Source organism: Nelusetta ayraudi, unplaced genomic scaffold (genome assembly GCF_046127955.1).
Source record: "Nelusetta ayraudi isolate G7.1 ecotype Tasmania unplaced genomic scaffold, CSIRO-AGI_Nayr_v1 ptg000143l, whole genome shotgun sequence".
Lineage (NCBI taxonomy): Eukaryota > Metazoa > Chordata > Actinopteri > Tetraodontiformes > Monacanthidae > Nelusetta > Nelusetta ayraudi.
This window is the reverse complement of record NW_027466193.1, coordinates 343,857-368,114: the sequence shown is the minus strand read 5'-3', so window position 1 is coordinate 368,114 and position 24,258 is coordinate 343,857. Positions and strand designations below refer to the sequence as shown.

At 44.8% G+C, this 24,258-nt stretch overlaps 1 protein-coding gene across 1 annotated transcript; it reads right to left on the bottom strand.

The window, feature by feature from the left end:
* Positions 1–9,519: 9,519 nt before the first annotated feature.
* On the bottom strand, positions 9,520–20,227 carry LOC142879709 (melatonin receptor type 1C-like). The gene is made up of 2 exons (XM_076013120.1): positions 19,996–20,227; positions 9,520–11,524 (listed from the first exon to the last, which is right to left on the bottom strand). Exons 1-2 carry the CDS (start codon positions 20,198–20,200, stop codon positions 10,659–10,661), a joined length of 1,071 nt encoding a protein of 356 aa, XP_075869235.1. The 5' UTR covers positions 20,201–20,227; the 3' UTR covers positions 9,520–10,658.
* Between the last annotated feature and the right edge of the window lie 4,031 nt (positions 20,228–24,258).

The following is a 24,258-nucleotide window of genomic DNA, read 5'->3' as shown; positions in this document are numbered from 1 at the left end:
GGACTGTCACATGACGTGACGCAGTTTGCCAGCTCTCGCGAGGCCGCCTTTGTTGGGAACGTTTTTGCCGTCAAAAATAAAAACTTTTGAGTATGGATGTTTTACGTAAACACAATGTCAAAAAAAATAGAATAATAAAATGAAACAAAATAATGTGTTGTATAGATAAGGAAGGCTGGTTGTGAACAGATAAGTTTAAATGAATAGGTATGCGTGTTGGATTTTTATGCATTCATATCAAATCACTAAGTATACACATTTCACACAATGGCACGTGCATTTTCACACAATCATGAATAATTATTATCAGTTTTCAGTCAATTATGAGCTCCGCCTGGAATGAGCAAAGCATCAAAAGAAGAAAACAAACAAACACAAAACAGGCACTCGAATGAACAGATATTAGAGACAAATACTAGCATGATTAAATACAAACTGACTTCAAAAAGAAACCAGAGAGACTTGGAGATGCAGACTTACATCTTGAATGAAGCAAACAAGGTGCAGGTAGGGACCACCAGCAAGGCCCATGAGGGAACAGAGAAACAGGATGTGTGAAGGCAGAAAAAATACACAATGGAATCTTCAAAATAAAACAGGAAATATAAAGCAAGAACAGAGTTCAACAAAACACAACAATGGGCCGATAAACCAAATAATTAGACAAAGCTCAGCACAGAAATACAACACGATCACAACATCTAGGTCCGTATGTTTCATAGGAGGAGTTAGAAGTATTTTGTGAATATTAGATTTTCCTTTCATATGATGCTAATCGGGGTTTTTTTTTAATTATAAGGTTTTATTTGTTTTCACAATATGTACAGTGTACATCCTTTTTTTATCAACTCTAATAACCATGTTTGCTACTTTCCACACAAGCGCCTAAAATGGGGACTACTTTGGCAAAAAATAATCAAAGGATATTTATAAACCAAGAGCTTGAAAAAAAATAAACTTCCTAGTTTTCTGTTCTGAATCTTTTCCACAAAAGTCAAGTATCTGACCTTGAATCAAAAAGGGCATACAGAGGGGCAAAAAACTATTTGGCAGCCACTGATTCTGCAAGTTGTCCCACCTAAAAAGATGTACTCTCAGACCTTTGCTTCTTAGACACTTTGTGAAAAACATTTATTCTCATTTGATGTCACATGTCTTCACATAATAAAGCAGCTTAAGATCAGTCATCACACACTGTAAATTATTATTACTATTTCTCTGTCAAAGATTTATGGCTAATTTGGCTGCATAAATACTTTGCTCTGCTTTGCGCTTTAGCTTTTAAAAACAATTGGGTGGGTGGCAAACATAAATCATATGATAATATGTCAGGCTTGATTAAATAGAGGTTTAGTGTTCAAAATCATAAGGGACGTGTGTTCCCTGCTGTCCAATGAGGGCCTATTAACCTCGCTAACCTTCTTGTAAAAGTTTAGCTTTTACAAGAGGAGTCATTTATCTCTGATGTCAAACACAGCACAATGAACCCTCTCTGGAGCAGCAACAGCATAAATACAATTGCTGCTTTTATGTCCTGACATCACCAACCATGTTTTCCATGCCCCCCCCCCATCCTCCCAGGGCTAAAATATACAGCACTGCATGAATTTAAGTGTGCCAGATCATCATTCAAGGATAATTTATTGCCATTTCAAGCGAATCACACCCGTAGTTTGGGATGACGTGACAAAACGCCAGCGTTCTCCCAGGCCTAACGTCCACAAGTAACATGTGCAAAGTGCTTGAACGTTCTGCATTCCTGAATAATGTAACGCAGAGTGATGTTTCCCGTTTAATTGTGAATGTAAACGGAGAGCCGCTCAGCTCCTTTTTAGTGTCGACTCTTTACGTTTGGTGTTGCGCACGCACTCTTTCTGGTCGAGGTCTGCCCAGCTAAGTGTCAAGAAGTGGCACTTTCTGCTCCAGTTGGCTTTGTTCTCACCAGGTCCAGGCTCAGCAGGTTCAACCCCACCCTCTGCACCCCCCAAAAAAACACATTTCATTTGAAAGGCCTCTCAGAAGGGACCAGCCAGGAACACGGAGAACAATCCAGTGATGTGAGCTCAAAATAATCACTTTGCTTTCAGTCAGTGGCATTATTTTGTTTTTGACAGGTGAAAAAAAATATATATAAAAATTCCCCAAGACGTCATAGAACTTGCAAAGCTTTGTTGCTATGAACCATATCTCATTTTTTAAGGATGTGGCTGGATGAATCAACAAAAGCTGTAGTTAAATTTAGATGCTGCCCTAACGCTGCATGTTGCAAACAGGAAGCATATGGGGAGATATTTTAGATACTTTATCAGTCTTCCATGCACTGCTGCATAACTAGCAGAAAACCTATGAAGACAATAATATTAGTCATAATATATAAGGCCCATGTTTGACAAAAATTAACTTTACCAATGTTGGGCAAATTAATGAATTGAATAATTAATCAATGCGCATCTAGGCTGTCTGTGACATTCTTTTTAATAGTTGCTCCACTTTTCAGACAGTGTTTATTAAAACATGTCGTTAAGGACTTATGGACATGTTGTGAGGTCACAAAGGGCACTGATACCCTTCTCAAGTGAGTGACAACAGCCCCAGCCAGATGTTGGTTCCACACTCTAAGGCCACATCATGGCCACCTTGTTTTCTTCTGCAAAACAACCCAGGAAGCACCTGTTTTTTTTTTTGAAGGCTGTAAACAGAGGGCTAAAACATGCTGCTTACTGGAGAATTTAAGATGATTTTCTGGGAAATTATTCATGCAAAACTTCTCCACTGGACTCCAGGATGAGAAATAAAGATGGGAAAATTGTTAAAATATGATGGTTCTGTTCCAAGCATGTTTGTTGAACAGTAAAACCTTGAGAAAAATGTACAAACTTTGATCTTCACGATTTTGCTCTAATGATGAGAACCCATCCAGACCGGAACTTTCAAAAGCCAGAACTTGCGTTTTATTGACTTCGTAAACTATGAAACCCACTTTAACAAGATTACTAAAATCACATTTTTGTCCCAGTGCCAAGGCACAGTAAAATGTTACCATTTCAAGTAGTTGAAATAAAAATATCTCGGGACTAATTGCGTCGGCCCTTCTCTTTGATAATAAACAGTGACCCCTTCTCATAAACACATTGTCAGGAATTATTCCGGATCAAATTTCATCCCCCCACTCTGCCGGAATATAGGCTACACTTTATTTTTTCTGGACACTGACACAAAACCAAAAATTAATTAAATAGTTTATTGCTTTGAGCTTTGGGAATAGTTTGTAAACCACAGAAGACTGCGCATGTTCACCCCGCAATGGTGGGATTATGAATTTTGATAAAACAACAATGTCTATAATTGAAAGCTTGACTGCTGTCACATTCTCAGCGGAGTAACTTTGCTTGACTGGCAGGTCGGCTAATGCTAGTTTAACTCTGGGTTGTCTTTCCTCGTTGATCTTGACCTCCGACCCTCTGCAAGTGTTTCCCATGGCTGCCGCGTCTTGGCTCCGCCAGCAATGCCGTTTGCATTCCACGTGTCACCAGCACTCCGCGTCAAACGCAAGGCACACACAGTGTGTCTCCGCACCTGCTGTTTTGATCCAGCGACAGGGTCCTGCAGGAAAATATTCAATCCACTGCAATGGAAAACTATTACCACTGATGAAGATTCCATTTCAGAGTACACATTAAATACTTTAAAAATAGATGTGCAAACTCGTTACTGCTTTGGGATGTACTCCTATGAGGAATATCAAGGCATTTTATGGGATGGTTTCTCATCGTTAAACATGCAGCTTTACAATACTAAAAGCAATGAAGGTGCACACAACTAATTTGAGAGACAACTTGCAAGATTGGACCATGACATTAGCATCATTATAAAAGGAAAAACATATATATATATATATTGTGTGTTTCAGGTTTTTGTGTTTTATGAGCATCTCTTGACCATAAACTGACATCCCAGCTCATTAGCAACACGTGTGACATGAAGTTGGAGGAAAATATGGGTTAGCGTCATGTACTGTAGCTTTGTTTACGTAGCCTGTTCCCTGCAGGCCCGGAAGTCTGACTGCAATGCCTTGTTTGATACTGACTAATGCAAAACACATTATAAATATATTATTATTTGGCGTGTGTTACACACGGGGTCTTTAAGTTTTTTGTTTACAAGTTAAAACCCGCCAGGAAATACTGGCAGCAAGAACAGAGGCATAACATAGAAGAGCCAACTTGCTATTTTTAGTTCGTAGAGTAGAGTTTCAGTACAGTTCAAACAGACAAATCATATGCTAGTTCGGAAAGTGCCAGCAAGTTAACATTTAAGACAAACAAAGGTTTGCTGGTTTCAATGCGTGTTCTGGCCAGATCCAAATTTGGTCTTTATAGGCCGATTATAAAGGTAACAAATGTTCTATAACTGCGTGAGCACAGGGAGAGTCCTCTCCTGGACAATGTGGGCAACGTGGGTCAGCCCTAATGAGCTATACCCCATCCTCAAAACGAACATAAACCTTTTCCATGTGTCCGATGGGGGATGTGCTTTCCACATAGCATTGTAATGATCTGAATAGCCCCAGAGTCACAACAGGGGCGACGGAGGATCATCGTGGTCTGATTTAGGAACTGCACTAAGACCCCTCCGCTCACGAGCCAGCTGCAGACCACTGAGCCAAAAAATCACTTAGTGAAGGATGGTTTCATTTAAAAGTGGAGCACATAATGTATGTTAACCTCTTCTGGGAGTGAGAATTATTATGAAAAACACTTGCAATGTTTTACGCCCCTGGCTTTGCTATAATCTCGCTGTTGTTATAGCCTACAAAAACAGTGTGTTGCCGCACAACCTGCACTGAACAAGTGTAAAACATGTTTGGATCTAGCAGATCACAGATACTGTGATTGAAAGACAGAATTCCCAGTCACGTTCATAAAACTAAAGGATCAAAGACAACAAAGCAGCCTTTTGCCGTCTGCTTTGATACTCTGTTTATCTTTTTATTTTTTTTAATAAATAAACGGGCTAAACAGAAGAGGGCTGACTGTGTGTAAAAACCTAATATGTAAAAACTAAAGCCACGCAAATGGGCTCCAACAGTAAAACAATCGGTTAGGTAAATGGCAATTTGACAATGTAAGAGAATTCAGATGAACCTTGATGTTGATCGACCCCATTGCAGAGTTGTGACCTTTTCCAACTATGCACAGAAAATGTCAAAAAAAAAAAAATGCTAATTTAAATAAGTAAGCATCATATTCTATAATTAAACAACAACGCCACAAATTGCCATGCAAGCACTCTGCACTCGTTTGTTTTCAGTTTTAAACAAATGTTTCCTAAAACCCTCACTGTCCACATTTCATGCTCTCATTGGCGTCATTGTTCACAACAACCGAAAATCTGCTGGTAGCTTTGTGATTCACAGCCCATTGGGACATGTAGGAGCGCATCACATGCATGAGAAGAACCCCGTGTGCAAATCCATTAGGAGACTCGCTATCGGGGCGGCGGGCCCATCAAGAGACCCCGCCGCTGTAAAACGTAATGATGTGCAAGAGCTTGCAGTAGAAATTCCTGTGTGTCAGGAGAGAAAATATAGTCGGGGCTCATCCAGCAGGCGAAAAAAAAACAACGACAATAAAAAAAACAGCAACCCCATCCTGTCGTGCCAGTGTCGGGCCATATAATGCCTCGTCCATTTTTGCGTTAACCTCATTAGGGGCACTGCTCTGCTGCTGTGGAAGTAATCTTTACATCTCTCCGACGAGGATTTGTGTCGGTGGCGGGGGCCCCCCTGCTCTCCTACAGCTGCAGGACGGGGAGGTGATGGGGAGGGAAAAGAAAACATGTCTGATGTCGGAGTATGGTGTATTCAGACAAATTGGACCTGATCTAGTTTGAGCAGTAAATTCTAAGTGGCTCGATGCTGCAAAGAGCACTGATCCTAAGATATATTTACCAAAAACACAAGATAAGGACGCAGCGTCTGTCCTGTGTCCACTCCTCTGACAGCAGATAGGATGTAATTTAATGATATTACCATCCAAGATTAAACATTATTAGATTTATGCCGATACAATTAAGCCAAATGGTATGATCTTGGCTGCGGAGGCCTTTTTTTTTTTTCTTTTTTTTTTTTGCCTGAAAGGAGCCGCCAGGGCGAGACAAAGCGAAGCCGACAGGAGCTGGCCCGCGGCTTGGAGCGCATCTCAGCCACACATGTTGGGAATTGGCAGAATAAAGCCATGACTTATGATAGGTCTTATGGCGCAGGGCAGTATGGATGGATCGCGCCGACCTTGAATGTACCGGCAGACAAATGTCTCCACAAGCTATTGCCCTTGGCGTTAAATCAGGGCAGCGGTGACAGAGACGGCGGGCGGATGGACCACTCATCTCCACCATCCGTTCTCAACTGCCCCCTCTGTGATTTACCTACCGAGGCCGATGACTGGTGTGTTTTCCGTCCGCACGGCTCCCCGTGGCAGCTGTAGGTCATTTCATAAATAATTGCGATGGAGTCTACCGACAGACTTTTGCACTAAATCACAGATAAAGCTGAGAGATACGTATGTGTGTTATGCTTCGCGCTTCAGTCGAGGTACATGAAGGCTCACGTGTTTTAGAAAATCCACTCCATCCTTTGTGTGTCTCCAGCCTGTCAGTGAACTCCACCTTTCTTTGCTTCCTTCCAAAAGCGAAGGCGTGTGCTCATCAGCCCTTTGTGATGTCACCAGGACCGCTGATACCTATTCCAGGTTGGTGACAGAACCCCCCTGGTTCCTCCCTCTGAGACAACGTTGTCCCTGTCCCCTTCCAAACATGTGGAAGGGGGCAACGAGGAATCAGGTGTAACATGATGCTGAAACCAAGGAGGTTGCAAACAGAGGGCTAAATAGAGCTATACAGAGAGCTTCAGAGTTTTCAGGATTTCTTTTGTCTTCAAGGTTGCTTCACTGGAGTCTTGTACAAATAATAAGATAAATGAAAATTAAGTATGCCTGACCTCATTGCCAAAAGGTTGTGAGTTTAAATCCTATTTGCATTTCTCCCATTTGTCTACATGTCTTCTCTCAGGTACCCCGGCTTCCTCCTATAGCCCAAAGACATGCACGTCAGGCTAATTGGCAACTCCCCAGATATGATTGCGAGTGTGAACAGTTGTTTATCTCTGTGTTCGATGCTCTGCAATAAACTGGCAACTTCCCCTGTCCTCGAGACAGCTGGGATAGGTTCCAGCACCCCTGAGTGGTAGAAAATAGAGGAAAACAGGCATAATATGGGTCCTCTAGGAAAACATGTGCATCGGCATGAACAAAGTTTGTTTAGTAGGAAAGCAAAATAGCAAAACAAAACCTGCATGCGCACTATTAAGACTGCAATTGCATCAACTGTTAAAGTCGCACACTGCGGTTGCATTAGTGTTTCGCACATACGCCCACTGAAAAGCCGGAGCTCAGACAAAATGCCAAGAATCCGTTTTGCCGTCTTCACGCTAACTCTGCAAAGCGTCTCCACGCCGCCGCGCCGCGCTCCGAGCCAAGGATGAGAGTGGTATTGATCTTCAGATATCACTCCTGGCACGAAGGCAAAAAAAAAAAAAAAAGTAGTGGCAGGGCCCGGACTAATGGAGTTAGAGGTGACTGAAGTATTGGGAGGAGGAAGAGGGATGACCATTAGTTTGCAGCTCCTCGGTATGCCGGAGCCCGGGCTGTCATCTTCCCTGCAGCCCCGGTGGCCTCTCAGCTGTAGCTGACCTTGCGCTGGCAAGCGGGGCGGCTTCTTTCTTCCACATCACACACACTGACTGTCTGGCCGGATTGTGAGCAGAATTGAGCAGTTCTGTGCCGTGACGCTGCTCTGACGGCATCGCGAAAGCACTAGCTTCCCCGCTTCCCCGCATGTGTAGCGGTCCAGCGTCGGCTCTAATTTAGTCAGACAGCCAGGCAGCCTTTACCGAGCTAAGGTTGCAGCAAAGCGTGACAGAATATCATGGGCCTGGACTTGGAAGTAGATGTTAAAATATTCATCATGAATCTTTTGAGTTAGACAGAGGGTACTTTGTATTGTGTTTAATATTCCAGTAACAGCGCAATCATATCAAGAGCGTGGACACAGTGACATCTCGGCAGCCTGGCGGTGAGCTGGAGCACTCAAGAGTTTGTTTTGCTGGGGAGAAGAAGTTGAGCCGGGAACCTGTCAGAGCTCATCTTGGCTGGCGTGACGTGTGCTCAGGCACACTTGCACTACCACAAAATTACATTTCTGACTCCCGATGCATATCGTTTCCCCTGAGCCTGTTATGAACAAGAGCTTTGTTTATCATCCTGTAATTCCCCTTCGATGGTATCTCGAAAATTCTATTTGCATAAACAAATGCTGTGGAAGAGTTGAAGGGTTATCCTTCAGTAGAGTCGGAAACGCATGAAACCCTCTCAGCGGCATCAATGTGTGAACACACATTTTCACATTCCGTGCTAATTGTCCTAGAATTAGAACTAGGGCAGAAGCCTCCTCAAGTGTCCCAGTGTCTTCTGAGGGCCAGAGGGCAAAACTGCATCATGTTGGAGCCATACAGCGGAAATACGGTGGAAAGGAGATCGGGATATGCATGACGCAATGAATCTGAAACACGCCTCCAGACTGGTACCTGACACCTCTTTTGTCATTCCACCAAATTCGGTTAGAAAGTGTTTATAGTTGGGTCAAGCACTGGATGAAGAAAAATAAATCAGTTGAGGACTCCAAACTTGAGACTTTTCCATGAATAGCAGTGTCTTTCAGGGGACAGAGAGAAGCAGAACGTCGTGGGTGCTGAGAAAGAACTTGTTTTATTTTCCCTTAGGGAGAAATTAGCCTCCTTTTTGTCTTCAGCGTCTGCGGAATTGCAATTCCTATCAGCATACTGATATCGACGCGGTTAAATGAGTTTGCCCCCGAAACTTTGCAAAGTAATTTTGTTGTCTAAACTCAGCGAGTGCGAGGACGCACATGGAAGCCATCAAATCAGTTCTTAAAGATGAAACAAAAGTATGTCGGTTGCCCTTGTGATGGTGCCACACTTTTACATTTCTCTCCTCAGCGTTCCCGATGGGAAATGAGCCAAAGTGAAAGTGTAAAGTGTGCATGGAATGCATTAGTTCGCACATAATGGACGCTGCCATGTTATGCTGCCCTTATAGCTCCAGTAAATTGGCTCAATTTTAAGCATCGATTTGATGTTCCTCTGAGGTGGGCTGGGGAGAAATTGCTATTGACACCTTAATGTTAAGGAAGCAGGATTTTTTTTTTGGCAGGACTTCAATGCGGAGCCAGTCAACGGCCCAGCTTGACACTTCAAAGGGATCTGTAGGCATGGGATGGAATTGAGCATTTACATCTTAATGAATACTTGGTCCACTCACACACACACACACACACACACATATATATATACATGTGTGTGTGTGTGTGTGTGTGTGTGTGTGTGTGTGTGTGTGTGTGTGTGTGCACGCGCGTGTGTGTGTGTGTAATGTGGATCATGTGGATCACCTCAGGGTTTTGTGATTTTACCCTGACATTTTGCTTCTAAGAGAGATGGAGTGGACCATCAGGAAACATTAGCACTGTCTATATGGCTTTTTTACCATTAGATTCTACTAAATCTCACATGCTGGGACTTTGATGTGTAAAAGCAACCAAGTTATTTTTGTCGGCTTACTGTGCATAAATATCCTGACCTCTTTGTTTTTGACTAAACCTCATTCCTACAAACTCGCTCACACTGCCACGGAACCAAACTTTCTCCTTGAATCTTCCTACTTTATCCCATTTCCACTTCCTGATGACTGAAAGCCTTCCTTATGAACCTCTCCCATCCCATCCAGGATCAATAAGAGCAAGTCATCCCCGGGACGTGTTCATTAGCGGCAAGAATGAGGATAAGTATCCCATCAAACAAGGGCCTATATGGTAGTACCGACACACTCTATTGGAGTCTTCGTAACGCCATTCTCTGTGATGACTACCTTTAATGGTCAAAGAACTTTTTTGGGAAGAGCACACCACAGGAAAAAATAGAATAAACACCTTGGCAGATTTCTGGACTCTGATCTCAATTTTGACTCATATATCAACAGATTTGAACAGGCTTTTTTTTTTATTACTTTAGAAACACTACCCGACTTCTTCTTCAGCAGTCAGTCACACGTATTGTCTCTCCAAGAAAGCTCTCAATAAGTTACAGATCACCCAGAATGCACCAGCACTTACTGACCAAGTGCTTAAGGGAGGGAGACCTTGACTCGATGATGTCAATGGTCGTGTTTTAAATTTTCTTCATTGGTATTCATGAGTTAGCATGGCTTGCTTCTAAACAGTAATGAGACGTGCACCCAGAATCCTCTGGCACTGGCCTTTAACTCATCCCCAGAAAGAGAACACAAAATTTCGGAGAGTTTAGAGACAGCTTACATTTCATGTCTAGTACAGTGTACCTGTGATATAATTCCCAATCTCGAGAAAAACAGCCTCACGTGGCTTGGGGAGCTAAGACAGCAGCAGTATTCTGCTCGCAAACTTCCTAACAACCGGAAAGAACTGACATCTTGTGTAAAGGCACACCGGGTGAATCGTTTCACACATCCGAGAATTTGGCTCCAGAGAAAGGTCCCCGTCGCGCAATGGTTTTACACATTTAACTCCGCCAGATTGTTGTTTGTTATAGCCGGCGAGGGCTTACTCTTCAGGCCCTCCGTGGCACACCGAGAAGTCTCCATGATGAGCAGACGTGGGATGCAAAGAGCGAGGAGGATCGTCTTGTACTCCTTCCTGAAGTTTTGGTTGAGCAGTCCATATATGATGGCGTTGAGGCAGCTGTTGAAGTAAGCCATAAAGTAGCTCAGGACAAATAGCCACTCAGGTATGGTGGGCGCCACAGACACTGGGTTTATGGCCACGGCCAAGCCTATAAGGTTCAACGGAGCCCAGCACACTGCGAAGAGCACAAACACCATAAACATAGTCAGAAAGTTCCGAATGTCGCTGGGTTTGAGCTTGGGCCGCTGATCGGGCTTAACCCGTTGTTTGACTTGGATCACCAGCACCCATATCCTCAGGTAGCAGTAGGACACCACCAGCAGTGGGATCAGGAAGTGGATCACCACCACGGAGATGGTGTAGTACGAGCTGACAGTCTGCGTGAAGGTGCACGAGTAGATGCGGGGGTCGTACTGCAGCGAGCCCACGAAGAAGTTGGGCACCGTGGCGATGGCGGTGAGGAACCAGGTGAGGCCCACGTAGCAGCAGGTGTTCCTCAGGCTGTACAGCCGGTCGTAGTGCAGGCTGTGGCAGATGTAGCAGTAGCGGTTGATGGCGATGGCTGTGATGTTGAAGATGGAGCCGATGACGCTGAGGCCCATTATGAAGCCGCTGGCCTGGCAGTGCAGGTCGCCCATGGTCCAGTCATCGTGGAAGATGGCCGTCAGCACCAGAGGGTAGGGGTACACAGCCACCACCAGGTCGGCCACAGACAGACTCACCACGAAGATGTTGCCTGAGGAAACACAGGAGAGGCTCAGAAAACAGACACAACGCGGCCCAAAACTGGTGTATAATTCAAGCAGACAGGGACCCTTTTTTTTTCCCACCCCTTGCTTTGTGCTCCAGGTTAAAGTCCCTAAAATAAACCAGGTCCCTAGAAACACAACTGTGACTCCGTGCCATGGAAGAGGAAAACTAAACATTGCATCAACTGCCGACATCCGTGACCACTTTATCCATATTTCGGTTGGCCGTATTCCAGAAAAAACAAACGTCATTGCGGCAAAAGTGTCACTGTGTACAACTGTAACAGTGGTGGCAGCGGCGGACGATGTCTTTGGGTCATGAGAAGGCAGAGGTGACTGACGGGGCTTGAAGATGAGTCCAGATTTTTATCTGATTGCATGAAATGGTTATTTCCTTCCAGCAATGAGAAATAATGTACATGAAGCTGTAATAAGGTTATCACACGGGGAGGATCTTTTCCCACGAGCAACACTGGACGTGCTGAGAAGGACGGAATCATTTGCTGTCCACACACACACACGCTGGATTGGACAATTTATTATAAGTATAGCTATATAACTTTTGCGACAAACTAGCAGTTCAGTGTGCTGGAAAAAAAAAATTGCCATCAACAGTGAAAAGACTAAAATCAGTCAGTTTCTGTCTAAAGGATTAATTCCCCCATGGATAACAGCCTGACACTGATTTCATATATTTCAAGGAGGGGGGAGGAGAGGGAAACAGAACACTGCCAGGGTCAGACTGCAGATTACATCTTTGCAGATTACAAGTCTCTGTCTTCCCCGTGGTCCAAGTGTGACGCTGGATCTCCTCAGACGACATGAATCATTGGGAATGATGTCTGATATTATTAAAGTGAAGCTGTTCTTGGGTGCGGCGCAATAAAGAAATAAATTTCCATGTCGCTGATAAGTGGACAAATAACATGGACGCGTAATGCAAATCAGCTGCTCATTTGCAAGAGATGCGTGATGTGTTCTCGTTCCAGTAAGCTCTCAGGAGATGTCTTGCGCAATAATCTATTGTGTGAAAAAAAAAACAACAACAACAACAACAAAGTCAAGATTTAGTAAAGTGGAGTCTGTGTGCAGAAGAATCCGGCACCAGTGCCATTGACTTGAATGTCTGTGGCTTTTTCCGCCCAAGAAATCTGTTTTCCAACAAGTGCCCCATGTGGAGAGACATGCCATGCTGTGAGAAGCTGCAAAACAAAACTAAACATCTGAAAATAAGAGTAAATAGCGCTTGTCATTACCCGCACCCAGCTCTAGTCTGTTTCTCATGTGCCATTAAATCAGCGGGCAGAATTTAAATATTTATTTTTGCAGCCGGTAATCTGGAAATGATTATAACGTAGCTCGTTTTTAACAGCCCTTTGTGTCAGACTTTGGGCCGATTCCAAGGTTGATACAACATAAACCACCTTCTGAAGTTGAAATATGAAGATGAAAGACTCCCGCTCACTCCGACTGCAGCTGAAACAACAGCGCTTGATTGACAGACGTGACGGGAGTGGATTTAGAACACATGTTGGCGATCAATCCTCGCAGTTCAAAGATTGTTACAATCCGCATTAGCCGGGGCCAACACAGCTACGGTTTGTTGTTTAGCAACCGCTCTAATTTTAGTCCATTTGTCTGAAATTCCTTCTATTGATGTGGTAGTATTATTATTATTATCTCTTTTATTTTTTTTTAGAAACAAACCAAACATGTAATCCCAGTCCGGACCGTCGCTCGAGCCTGCCGAGAGATATAAATAAAAGGCATTTGTTCCTCATCCTCAAGTCGGCTCAGTGGGCAAATCTGTCAGATTGTATTTGTGATGCTCCGCAACTGCATCGCCGTGTGCATTTGTCATCGCACCGAGGTTTGATTCCTCCCTGACAGCGCGCCGCTCTGTGCCGTTATGTGCACTGACTGGACAGACAGAAGAAGGCGCTCCGGCCGTATGGCCCTCTCTGACTGACCCCCTTCCACCCCCAACCCCCCACCCCCCCACCCTCCATTATCATCCCGAGGATGAGGTAAGTGCTTGAAAGGCCGCTGAGAGGGGTTGCTCCGCCGGCCGCCAAGTGACCATCTTTGTTTTGCTAGCTGTCGATTATTAAAAACATCGGACGGGCCATTACGATCCGATCGCGCCGCTCATTTCAAGGCAGCTTGGCTCAGAATTGCGACTTGTCGCACCCAAAAAAAAAAACCCTCCGCCCTCAGCCCCGGAGGCACTCAGAGGGGTTCTGTCCGATCGAGTGAGCAGCCAGATCGGGCCCCTCACTCCTGGATATCAGAGCGGAGACGTGACATCTTTGGGAGCTATTATTAACAACAAGTGTGGGCAGGATAAAAGCTACGGCTCGACTGCCGATTGGTGGAGAGCCACGGAGAGACAGCTGACTTGTGGCCTTTGTAAGTTCCGCGTGACACCAACGGCTCTGCAATTATCCCGGCGCGCATGGGACGGACGTCGCATTAAACTTTGCCTCCCAAAACGCAACACGCGGTGGCGGGGGCCGGGGAAGGGGGGGGGGGGGGAGAGAGAGAGAGAGAGAGAGAGAGAGAGAGAGAGAGAGAGAGAGAGAGAGAGAGAGCGTCTCCCGCCAGTCCACTCTCCCGTTCTTCTGTCTCATTTCTCTGACGGAGGGCTCGGGCGAAGCATACATCAAAACAGCACAGCGGTGACCTGTCAAGTATGCGCGGCTGAAACAAGATATTTGTCTTCAGGATCAGACAGGCGGCGGCGGCGGCGGCGGCGGCGGCGGATTCTGAAATATATTCCCACCGTGCCCTCCTCATCCCCGCCAGCGCATACAGCTCGGGATGCATTACAGGCTGTGTAAACAATATGGGGGGAATACGTACAGAGTAACATGGGAGGAACGTGGGAGGCATTGTGACGATGATGATGATGATGATGATGATGATGATGATGATGATTACGATGACGATGGTGAAGGTCCAAACAAAAAGCAAAGCTGCACCATTCAAAACCGCCAACGTCTGCGTCCCATCACTCCCATCAGCGCTCTTTTCTTGTACAGGAAACGTGATATGCTGCACTTTAATTCGCCCCGGCTATAATTATGCATCTCCAAAGGAAGGACGAATTCCAAAAAAAACAACAAAAAAAACAAAAAAATATGCGGAGGAGGTCTGGCATGGCTTGAAAGCTCCTGAGCGTCGGGAGGACTCGGTTAGCGCGTTTAGTTCCGAGTCCAAGTGAGTTTAAACGTGATTTGTTCGCCACGTTATAATAAATAAGCAACGGCGACCTTTCGGCAGGCGGCTGTTAAAAAGTCTTGATGTATCTGGAGCGGCGACCTCGTGAACCTTCCCCCGTGTTGAACCGGCCAGAGACTTTTTTTTTTTACTTTTTTTTTTATTTTTTCCTCCAAAGACGTTTTTTCGCATTGGAAGTGACACAGGCTGCCTCTCGGTGATGCCGCCTGGCCACGAGCTCGGCCAAAAAAACGTCAGCCTCATTACGGGAGGGCCGTCGACCAATCACAGCTCATACGTCATGGCACTCGCTGGATGCCCCTCCAGGAGAGAAACCGGCAGACAAGCAGCAGCAGCAGCATCTGGTAGGGAAGCATTGCGCTGGTACACGACGGTTGCTGAAGGATGACCCCCAATTGACACCAAAAGCTCTTTTGATTGTCCCAACAGTGTCTCGAAGTATCGCTGAGTGTAAAAAAGATAAAAAATAATAATAAACTGAACTGCTGGTATCATACAAAATGCAGGTATTTAAAGTATACATTTGTTTTGCTCATCATAGTTTCAGATTTAAAGTGAAATATGCTTTATTATTTGACAGCCGAACTGAACAGCGTTGAAGCCGATGCGTCACGTTGACGTTTCACAGTGACATCCAGCACATGGAAAAACAAAATCCAGCACATTGTATAATCAATCAACCTGATGCACCGTGTTTTCACATCATTGACTTCCTGCCTGAACGATTCTACCTGCTGCAATTGACGCAGTTTTGGCACGTTTTGACGCTTCTGGGATGCTTCTGAAACGTGCCCGCGCCACACCTGGCATAATGAACTTGCACACTGACTTTAATGGCCGAGGTCTGCTGCGGAGCCGCGACCGCGCCACGAACTAGCCGCTAGGTGTAAATTAGGGGTGAAGGAGATGTACGCGAATGTGAGGAAGGGGGCGGAAAGTAAGAAAAAGGCCGGAGAGTTTGGACGGAATGCAGTCAGGAGGTTGTGTGTGTGTGTGTGTGTGTGTGTGTGTGTGTGTGTGCGTGTGCGTGTGCGTGTGTGCTGAAGCTCAGCGCCATTTTGCTGAACAATCCTGATCCGATAACGCTGCACCTCCACGCTGACCTGATTAGAAAACGCTAAATGTCATCCGCAATTTTCTTGTCAGTGGGAAAGAAGAAATGTTTAATGCGGCGGCGCTCTAAGTGATATTCCCCATGGATCGCTTTCTGTCAATTTAAGTCGCCTTCTGGTTTGACTCAGCGAGCCCTCTGACTCAATTACCACCCCAGCCAATGGCCCCTTCACCCGGAAACTCTGCGTTTTTGAGGCTTTGGTCTTTCAGACGGCGGGGACGCCGTGGCGTGACATAACCAAATTTGAGTCAATCTTTAGCCTCGCATGCGGCAACGCACCCCCCCCCCCCCCCCCCCCCCCACACACACACACACACACACACCGCCCGACTTGGAAACTTGCAAGCTCGCACACGAGCTCATTCTTTCGTTATTATTACCTCCATCTGCTCCCCTTCATCGTTCTCCTTCTTTGTCTCTGTCTAGCCCTGCATTTTGCGGGGAGTATTTTTAGGTGCTTTAACCCCAGTGGAAAACTCCAGTGTTTACACCCAACTGGCAGAGCCTACATGCTCCACCACCTTGAAGAACTAACAGGATAGATCCCGCAACACGCAGAGGAGCTGGAGCCGCAACCCGCAAACCTGCGAAAAGTTAAAAAAAAAAAAAAAGAAAGAAAAAAAAGAAAGAAAACAACAAAGAAAAGACAACAACATCAATTCTCCCCAAAACGTATGTAAATTTTGCGCGCAGCTACTTCACAGAGGGGCGGCAGAGCAAAGCGCGGAACGCGACGTGTTTTTTGGATCGGTAAACAGCGGAGGGATATTCAGCCCGGGAGGATGTGAGCGTGCCGCGGTGAAACAGAGCGGAAAACATTGTGCTGCCATGTTTGAGGACGCAAACCAGCAACCCGAGCGCCGTTCTGATAGGGAGGCAAGATAAAAATGTTTTTCCGCCTGGTATCCGCTAAAATGTATTTCTCGCCTCCTCGTCTGCAAATCCGGCAGCGCGTCTCAGCTCGGCTCACCGCTCCTGATTGGGTTAGCGAACCCCTGGGAACGCCACTATATTATAGCGCACCTCTCATCCCGCCACTCTTGTCAATTACAGGAATGGATTTTATACGGCAGACGGGCCGGGATGAGTCGACTCTTTCCTTCCTGCAGCCCGGGCCACTTAAACATTCATACAAAGTGAAGCGACTCTATATATAGCTTGTTAAGAACGGACGGGCTCAGAAAAGTAACATTCAAAGTCCCATAAGGGCACGGAGGGGAAAATAAGAAATAATATGTATTTAAAAAAATAAAATTAAAAAAATTAAAAAAAAAAGAAGAAGAATAGCAAGATGACGCCCGAAAACATCCACAAAAGGTTGGAGTTCAGTTTCCTCAGAAACTGTTAATTCACTCAAGGTAAACTTCATAAATCACTATTAAAACATTGTGCATGTGTGATGTTTTGATAAACTTGTCAGATGAGGACACAATTTATGGCAAGGCATGTGAGCTAATCATTTAAACAATAATAATACGTTAATAATAATAATTTGGAAAATTGGGCAGGATTAGTAAAAAAAAAGAAAACACTGAGTGCTTCTCTTCCTCAGTAAATATTTCGCTTCTCAACTCGCTGCTTCAATGTCGAGAGATTCATCAGAACTTTAGTTTCCTTGTTTCTCCACACACACCTATTCATCTATTTTCACTTTTTTTTTTTTTAAATTTACATGATTACAGAAAGGGTGATTTCTTTCTGTAACAGTAAACTTTTTTTTTAACCATTTTTTCTTCTATTTTCCAGTCACCAATACGCACGCACACTATGCATTAAGCAAAGGCTGAAGCGGGGGACTGTGCAGCACAAGGGGGGAAAGACTCGCGTGCGACTCGTCCCGTCTGCCAGTCCAATTAGAGGCCGGGAACGGTGACATAAACTCTGCAATCAGTGCAGCGTTCATGCTCGAGCAGCATGGGGGAAGACTCTTTAACAGGCCGTTTACTCCTGCACCCTTGTCCCGGACCAGTCGACTGTGCCTTCTCGCTTCCTTTTTTTTTTTTTTTCGCAGGACAGGATAATCAGATTACTTGGCGGGGTTTAAAACCTCCTGCGAAACGCCATTTGTTTTTTTGTCATGTTTTTTTTGTAAACGGGAACGCATCCGTCGTGTTATGTAATTTATTTTAAGTTGTCATTAAAAGCTCATTATAGGCTCTACTTCTATCACGTAGACTCCATGGCCGACTCCGACTCCCTGATACCGAGGGCTTTGCTGTCATTAGAGTCGAGAGGAACTTTCTTTTCCTGACTTGACTTCTACACCACCAGCCCATGCAGCACGGTTCGCTTTCAGAACCATCCATGATCAGAAGAGCACGGCCTTAAAATGACTCTGCTTTGATTTCAGCTTCTGTTTGCTGCTGTTTCTGATGCCGTATCTCAAGATTAAAAGAAGAGCTCTCGGTGAAAGCGGCAGTTCGCAAGCATTGATCGTACACTTGGGGAAAATTGGGTTTAAATTGTGCTTGCGATGGGATTGTAACTGTGCAACGTCGCTGTCTGGAGTCACGACCGCTGCAGGGCGTCGTTCTATGTATATCACCAGGACGGTCCTGTGACTGCAACTTAAATCTGTTTTTGTCACTTCCAAGATTTTTTTCCACACTGGATGAACAGATTGAGAATCAAGATAATATTCCTCCTCTGTCTAATCAATGTGAATGAACCATCCCCCCCCCCCCCCCCCCCCCCCCCACACACACACACACACACACAATTGGCGAGCAGAAATATGATTTCTTCGGGCATGTACCAAAATATCACAGTGGGGCAGAGTCGGAGGGGTTGGAGGGCCAGAACCTTAATTTTTTTAATTTTTCTTATATTTCAGAAATCAAGACAGTGTTTTCTTGCTATGCTTGTAAAAAAAAAAAAAATAATAATAATTATTATTATTATTATTATTATTATTATTATTATTATTATTATTATTTATAATAATAATAATAATAATAATAATAATAATATTTTTTTTTATAAACCACTGGTCTGATAGATAGATAGATAGATGGATAGATGGATAGATAGATAGATAGATAGATAGATAGATAGATAGATAGATTTGCATAGCTTTGCATATCAAAACTATTTGCTTGAGATTAATATTCTTTTGTTGCTATTTTGCTTTATGAAACAACTCTGAGGAACCTTTTTCAATACAGTTCCACAGTTCACCCCAACATTTAGCAGCAACACAGTGATGGAACAACAGGAAACAACTTTCGCAATGACTCAAGATAAAAATGGATGACATTGATAAGAGTTGGAGTACAACTGGATTATGTAAAAAAAAAAAAAAAATACCAACAAAAGTGAATTTAATTAACAACAATTGAAAGGTCAAAGAAGAGGCCCTGCTTATCAATGCTTGCCAGAGGAGGCAAAAGAGGCTGAGCGATGCAAAGGCACCTCTCACCTTGGCTGCACACAGGACACTAGAGGTCCTGGTGGTGGTGGTGGTGGGGGGGCGGATAACTGCTGGCTGACTGGCTGATTGACTGGCTGGCTGGGTGATTTATCTGACACGGATAGGCCAAGGATAATGTCCGGATGGTGTGCGGTGGGAGAGGGGGCAGCTTGTCGTTATTTATGAAGAAGAATGAAAGTGGACGCGACAAGGCTGCAACGACTCCATCACGCTGGCGGCGGCTGAGCAGCAGCGGCGGCAGCAGCAGCAGCAGCAGCAGCAGTAGTGGGGCTGGTTGGGGATAGAAGCCTGATTGTCAGGCACAATCAGGTCAAACGCGCTACATGTTATACCTTACATAATTACAGTCATGAATGAGGAGGCAGGGTCGGGTGGCGGCGGTGGCAGCGAGTTCCCACGGACTGTAGGTCATTGAGACAAAGATGTGTTTGGCTTGATTCTAGCCAGAACAATTAAAGAGAGCCCGTGTCGTCTGGAACATGAGGAAGTCACTCATCACTGTTGGCTAATCACTTAAAAATCTCCTTCGTGGGTCAGCCAGTTTTTAACCATTAAAAACTCACTCAAACCAACATCACAAGCATCATTCTTCAGTATCACTGATAAAAAAAAAAAACCCAAATGATAATATTCAAAAATAAATAAATCCAAAAGCTGGAGTGTCAGAGTCTCACCTGCGTTCCTGAGTTTCTTGTTCCGGTACACGGACAGAATGACGAGGACGTTGCCCAGGATGTCCACCACGATGGTGAAGATCAGCACGCTGGCCAGCGCAGTGGACAAGCCGGAGGACGAGGCGGCGCTCAGTCCGCAGCCGCCACTCGCGTTGCGGGACGCGCAGCTCGAGCCGTTGCCACCAGGCTTCAGCTCGAAATCCATGTCCCCCTCAGGGCGCGCGGCCCATGGCGGGGGGCCACTTTAAGGAACCAGGTAGGGGGTGGGGGTGGTGGGGGTGGAGGGGGCGCGCGAATGAAAGTGAGACCCCCCCTTCCTCCCTGCCTGCCGGCGCAACCAACGGCACCTAGAAGAAATAATAGAGAGAGGATTTAGCACGAGGGGTCTTGAACTCTCTCTCTCTCTCTCTCTCTCTCTCTCTCTCTCTCTCTCTCTCTCTCTCACTACTCACTCTCTGTCCCCGTGTGTGCCTGACGTTACCTTCGGGGCCGAGGCGCGCGCCTATTTTACGCACGCACGCTAGACGCACGGAGGTGAGAGGAAGAGTTTGGGCCGCCGCCGCCGTCTCCGCGAGTCACTGCGCGCCGCCGCTCCATCCCGCAGCCCGAGGAACTCCAGAGGCGCGCGAAAGCTAGCTGCTGCGGCTGCTGCTGCTGCTGCTGCTGCTGCCGCCCCGGTGCGTAATGGAATTGCTGGGGTGATTCGAAGCGAAGCTCTCCCTAAGCGCGCAGCTCTTTGCGGGTGACGCGCGTGCCTGCGTGCGTGCGTGAGATGGCATCGAGCTGAGATGCCGTCAGCGAGCGCGGGCGGGCGATAGCCGCGTGGAGTATCACGTGCTTTTAAAAAAAAAATTCTTTGTTTAATGATGTCAGTGACAACTTTGATCTCGAGCGAAGTGAAGACCTTAACGAGGTGGGGGGAAACAGTTGCTTGTCCATTATCAGTGTCAACTTTTGCAGCAGCCGCTGCTTCCCTCATGATTAATTTCACTGCACTATTTTGATTCGCTGTTCCTGAGCTCGTCGTGTGCATAGAAATGGCGCCTTCGTGTGTCCGACGACCACTCTTACAGACAGAGAGAGGCGAGAGCTGCTTCCACTGTTTAACTGAACAGGAAGGGTTTTCAGCTCGTAAACTTTCCATCTCCACAACTTCACACGTTTAAAATGAAATAAAATGGATACATTGCGCTGATATTGCCCTATGTTAAATAAAGGTCGTAATAGCAGACTTAATATTTTCCACAATAAAGTCATGTTCAAAGAAAAGAGCTACTGTATGGTTTACGTTCATTATGCTTTTCAAGTTTCAGAAGGGTTTTTGGTTTGTTTGTTTGTTTGTTTGTTTTGCATCAGAAAACAACTATTTTTAAATTTCCTCAGTCATGTCATGCCATGTGACCTGCAGTTTGCATGGCCCAGTATGTAAAAAATGGACTACATAACAACAACGACATGCAATGGAATAGAAAATATGGTTGTTGTTTATTTGTTGTTGTTGTTAAGTGGACTCACTCAAAAAAAAAGAAATAGCTAATGCATTTTTATTGGCCAATAATATTTGTGTTACTGCGTCATTTCACAGCCAAGAATGTTGCTCTTCCCAATGTTTTGTGATTTTACCTTGATGTCGCAGCTGGTATAAGAACATTATGAGTCATGAGTCTGGTGTCATGCATTATAGAAAATAAAAAAAACATTCATTTCAACTTTCAACAAAAGTTAATTTGTCTGTCATGATTTGTGTTACCACTAGATGGCACTGTGTGTAAGACACAGTGCCTTTAAAATTTTGTCCAAAAAAAACAGCAAATATGCTAAAATAAAGGATTAACGTGTGATTCTTTTTTTTTAATCTTAATATCTCTGCTGCTCTTTTTTCCAATAAAACATCAATGTGGTTATTATTATTGAATAAAATCTTCTAAAAGAAAAAAAGAAAACCTTTTTCGTGAGGCTGTCCATCAAGTGATAAAGCAGGTTGATGGATCAAAACTTTCATGATGATTCATGACAAAGTGGATGCGTCCCGTGAGCAGCTGCTTTCATGTGCAGCACTTAGCTCTGAACAAAAGTGATCTGTGTGTGTGTGTGTGTGTGTGTGTGTGTGTGTGTGTGTGTGTGTGTGTGTGGGTGTGTGTGTGTGTGTGTGTGTGTGTGTGTGTCCAGTGCCTTGCAAATTCATCCTGCTTCTGTCGAACAAAAAGCAGGAAGATGCTGCAGCTGTCGGGCTTTCTGCTTGTGTTTGTTATTCTCCATGTTTCATCCGCCAGGTTTGCCTCCTTTGTGCCGCCACCGTTGTCTCCTCCTCGTTAGTTTCACCAGCTCCTCATTATCCTCACCTCGTGTCTCTGGGTCTGTGCGCACCTGTTTGTGTTTGCCGCCCAGTTGCGTTTGCCTCACCATTTGTCATTTTTTTTTGTACCTTCAGAGAACAATGTGTGTGCTCTACACTCTCCAGTCTTTGACCTAAATCTTTGTTTGGCTCCTCATATGCATGCGTTTGTGTATCAAATTTGCTGACAAGACCCGCCTTAATTTTTTTTTTTTTTTTTTAAACCACTGACGTTGATCCCCAGAGTCAACGCGCATTTCAGCCATTGTTTTCACAGAATGATTGAGCATGTCGCTCACTCGGTGTGAGTGTTTCATGCGATTGTTCAGTCCTCCTGTGTTTTGTGGCTATGGCGTAAATTGCTACATGAGTGAAAGATACAGTTTAAGCCAACAAAAGATGCATCATATAACTCTGTAAAGAGCCAAAGTCAGGAAATGACAGAATAAATGGTCTCTATTTGTGAAACTATCCAGTCCTTTTTTAATCACTGATTGCTGGAGTCATGAATTATATGCATGACTCACAAACTGAATTCACATGTGCGGAAGTTTGATTGTGTTTTGTTTCCTCCGCAAGAACATTGATGAGGCTCAATGAACATGACTTGTTAGGGCAAAGGAAGTGATATAGAGTGACCAAATGGCAAAACAAAAACATGAAAATGTTTTTAGGAGAAAAAGCACAAAAAAAAACCCAGTCAAATGTTTCTGCAAAACAGACCGTAAAATAGGAAACAAAGGGAAACGGAATAGCTACAACAACAAACAGGAAAATTGTCGTTTACTCCGAGCAAAACCAATACACAAGGACAGCAGTGCTAAAGGCGATCGTTTTTGTTTTTTTTGCCACTCGTTAAAAAAAACAGAGAAGATTTGATCTTAGAACATGCAAGTGTTGCTTCCATTCAAACACAAAAACTAAAAGTCACACTATCAAACAGCAAGTAAGAAAGGAACCGCTCCTTAAGTGCAGCCTGGTGCAGTCCTACTCCCCTCCTTCTCCTCCTGTTGGCTGCAGGTTAAGAACAGGTGTGCTGCACCAATCAGGCTCCCGGCTGAGGTTGAAGGTTGGAACTGGTGAAAGCTGGAGAAATTGCAGGCGGCAGTGCTAGACGGACCAACCCTTGAGCAGCAGGGGTCCAACTGCACCGACAGAGAAGAGGGAAGCAGGGAGGCCTCGGGCCAGAACATCAAACACTCTCACTAGAACTTTGACAAGAAACTATAGACAAGAAGAAGAAATAAAAAGTCCTTGTGGGCGATCATGAAAGCCAATCATAGACTATTAATCTTTGTTTAAACTAGCCTGAATAAAAGAGCTGACAGTTCAACTTCTAAGGGGGACATCATGTGGTGCAAACCCAGTGTATACTGCCTTGTTGGCCTGTGGCTCTTTTTTTTTCTTTTTTTTTTTGGTTTGGCTCACTAAATTAACTCTGGATACAATTAGTAAAGTATGTTAAAAGCACTTGTCATCTTCCTGCTGGCTGGCACTTGATATTTTGCAAGGACAACACTCCGAGTGTAGGCAGCTGCTTCGCTCAAACAGTTTCCCCAGTGTCCCGTAAAAGTAGGTTATACATGAAAAGAATTCGACCCATTATTGGAGTGTATGGACACTAATTGAATGTAAATTAAGCACAATGCAGCCGATTATGTGTTGGCTATTGACTGTGTTCTAATATTTGTACCAAAAAGCTTCAGAACACAGGAAGTGAGCGCTCGGAACATTTCCCCCGAGCCTCGATCAGACCTGGGGACATCAAGCACTCTCGTCTTTTGGGGTCATTTTAGGATCTGCTCTGGAGCTACTGATCGCACCATAAGAGAAAAACTCAAAGTAAAGAATGCTATCTATCGCCAAGCAACTGTGTCTTTTAAGGTTTTTGGCTCACATTTGATTTCTAAGTATTCATCGCTACCAGC

What these genes read in the sequence shown, in the direction of transcription:
- LOC142879709 (XM_076013120.1), bottom strand. Translation starts at nt 20,200, where the DNA reads ATGGATTTCGAGCTGAAGCCTGGTGGCAACGGCTCGAGCTGCGCGTCC. An exon ending in CAAGAAACTCAGGAACGCAG is followed by an intron (nt 11,525 to 19,995) that starts GTGAGACTCTGA and finishes GTGTTTCCTCAG; the next exon opens with GCAACATCTTCGTGGTGAGT.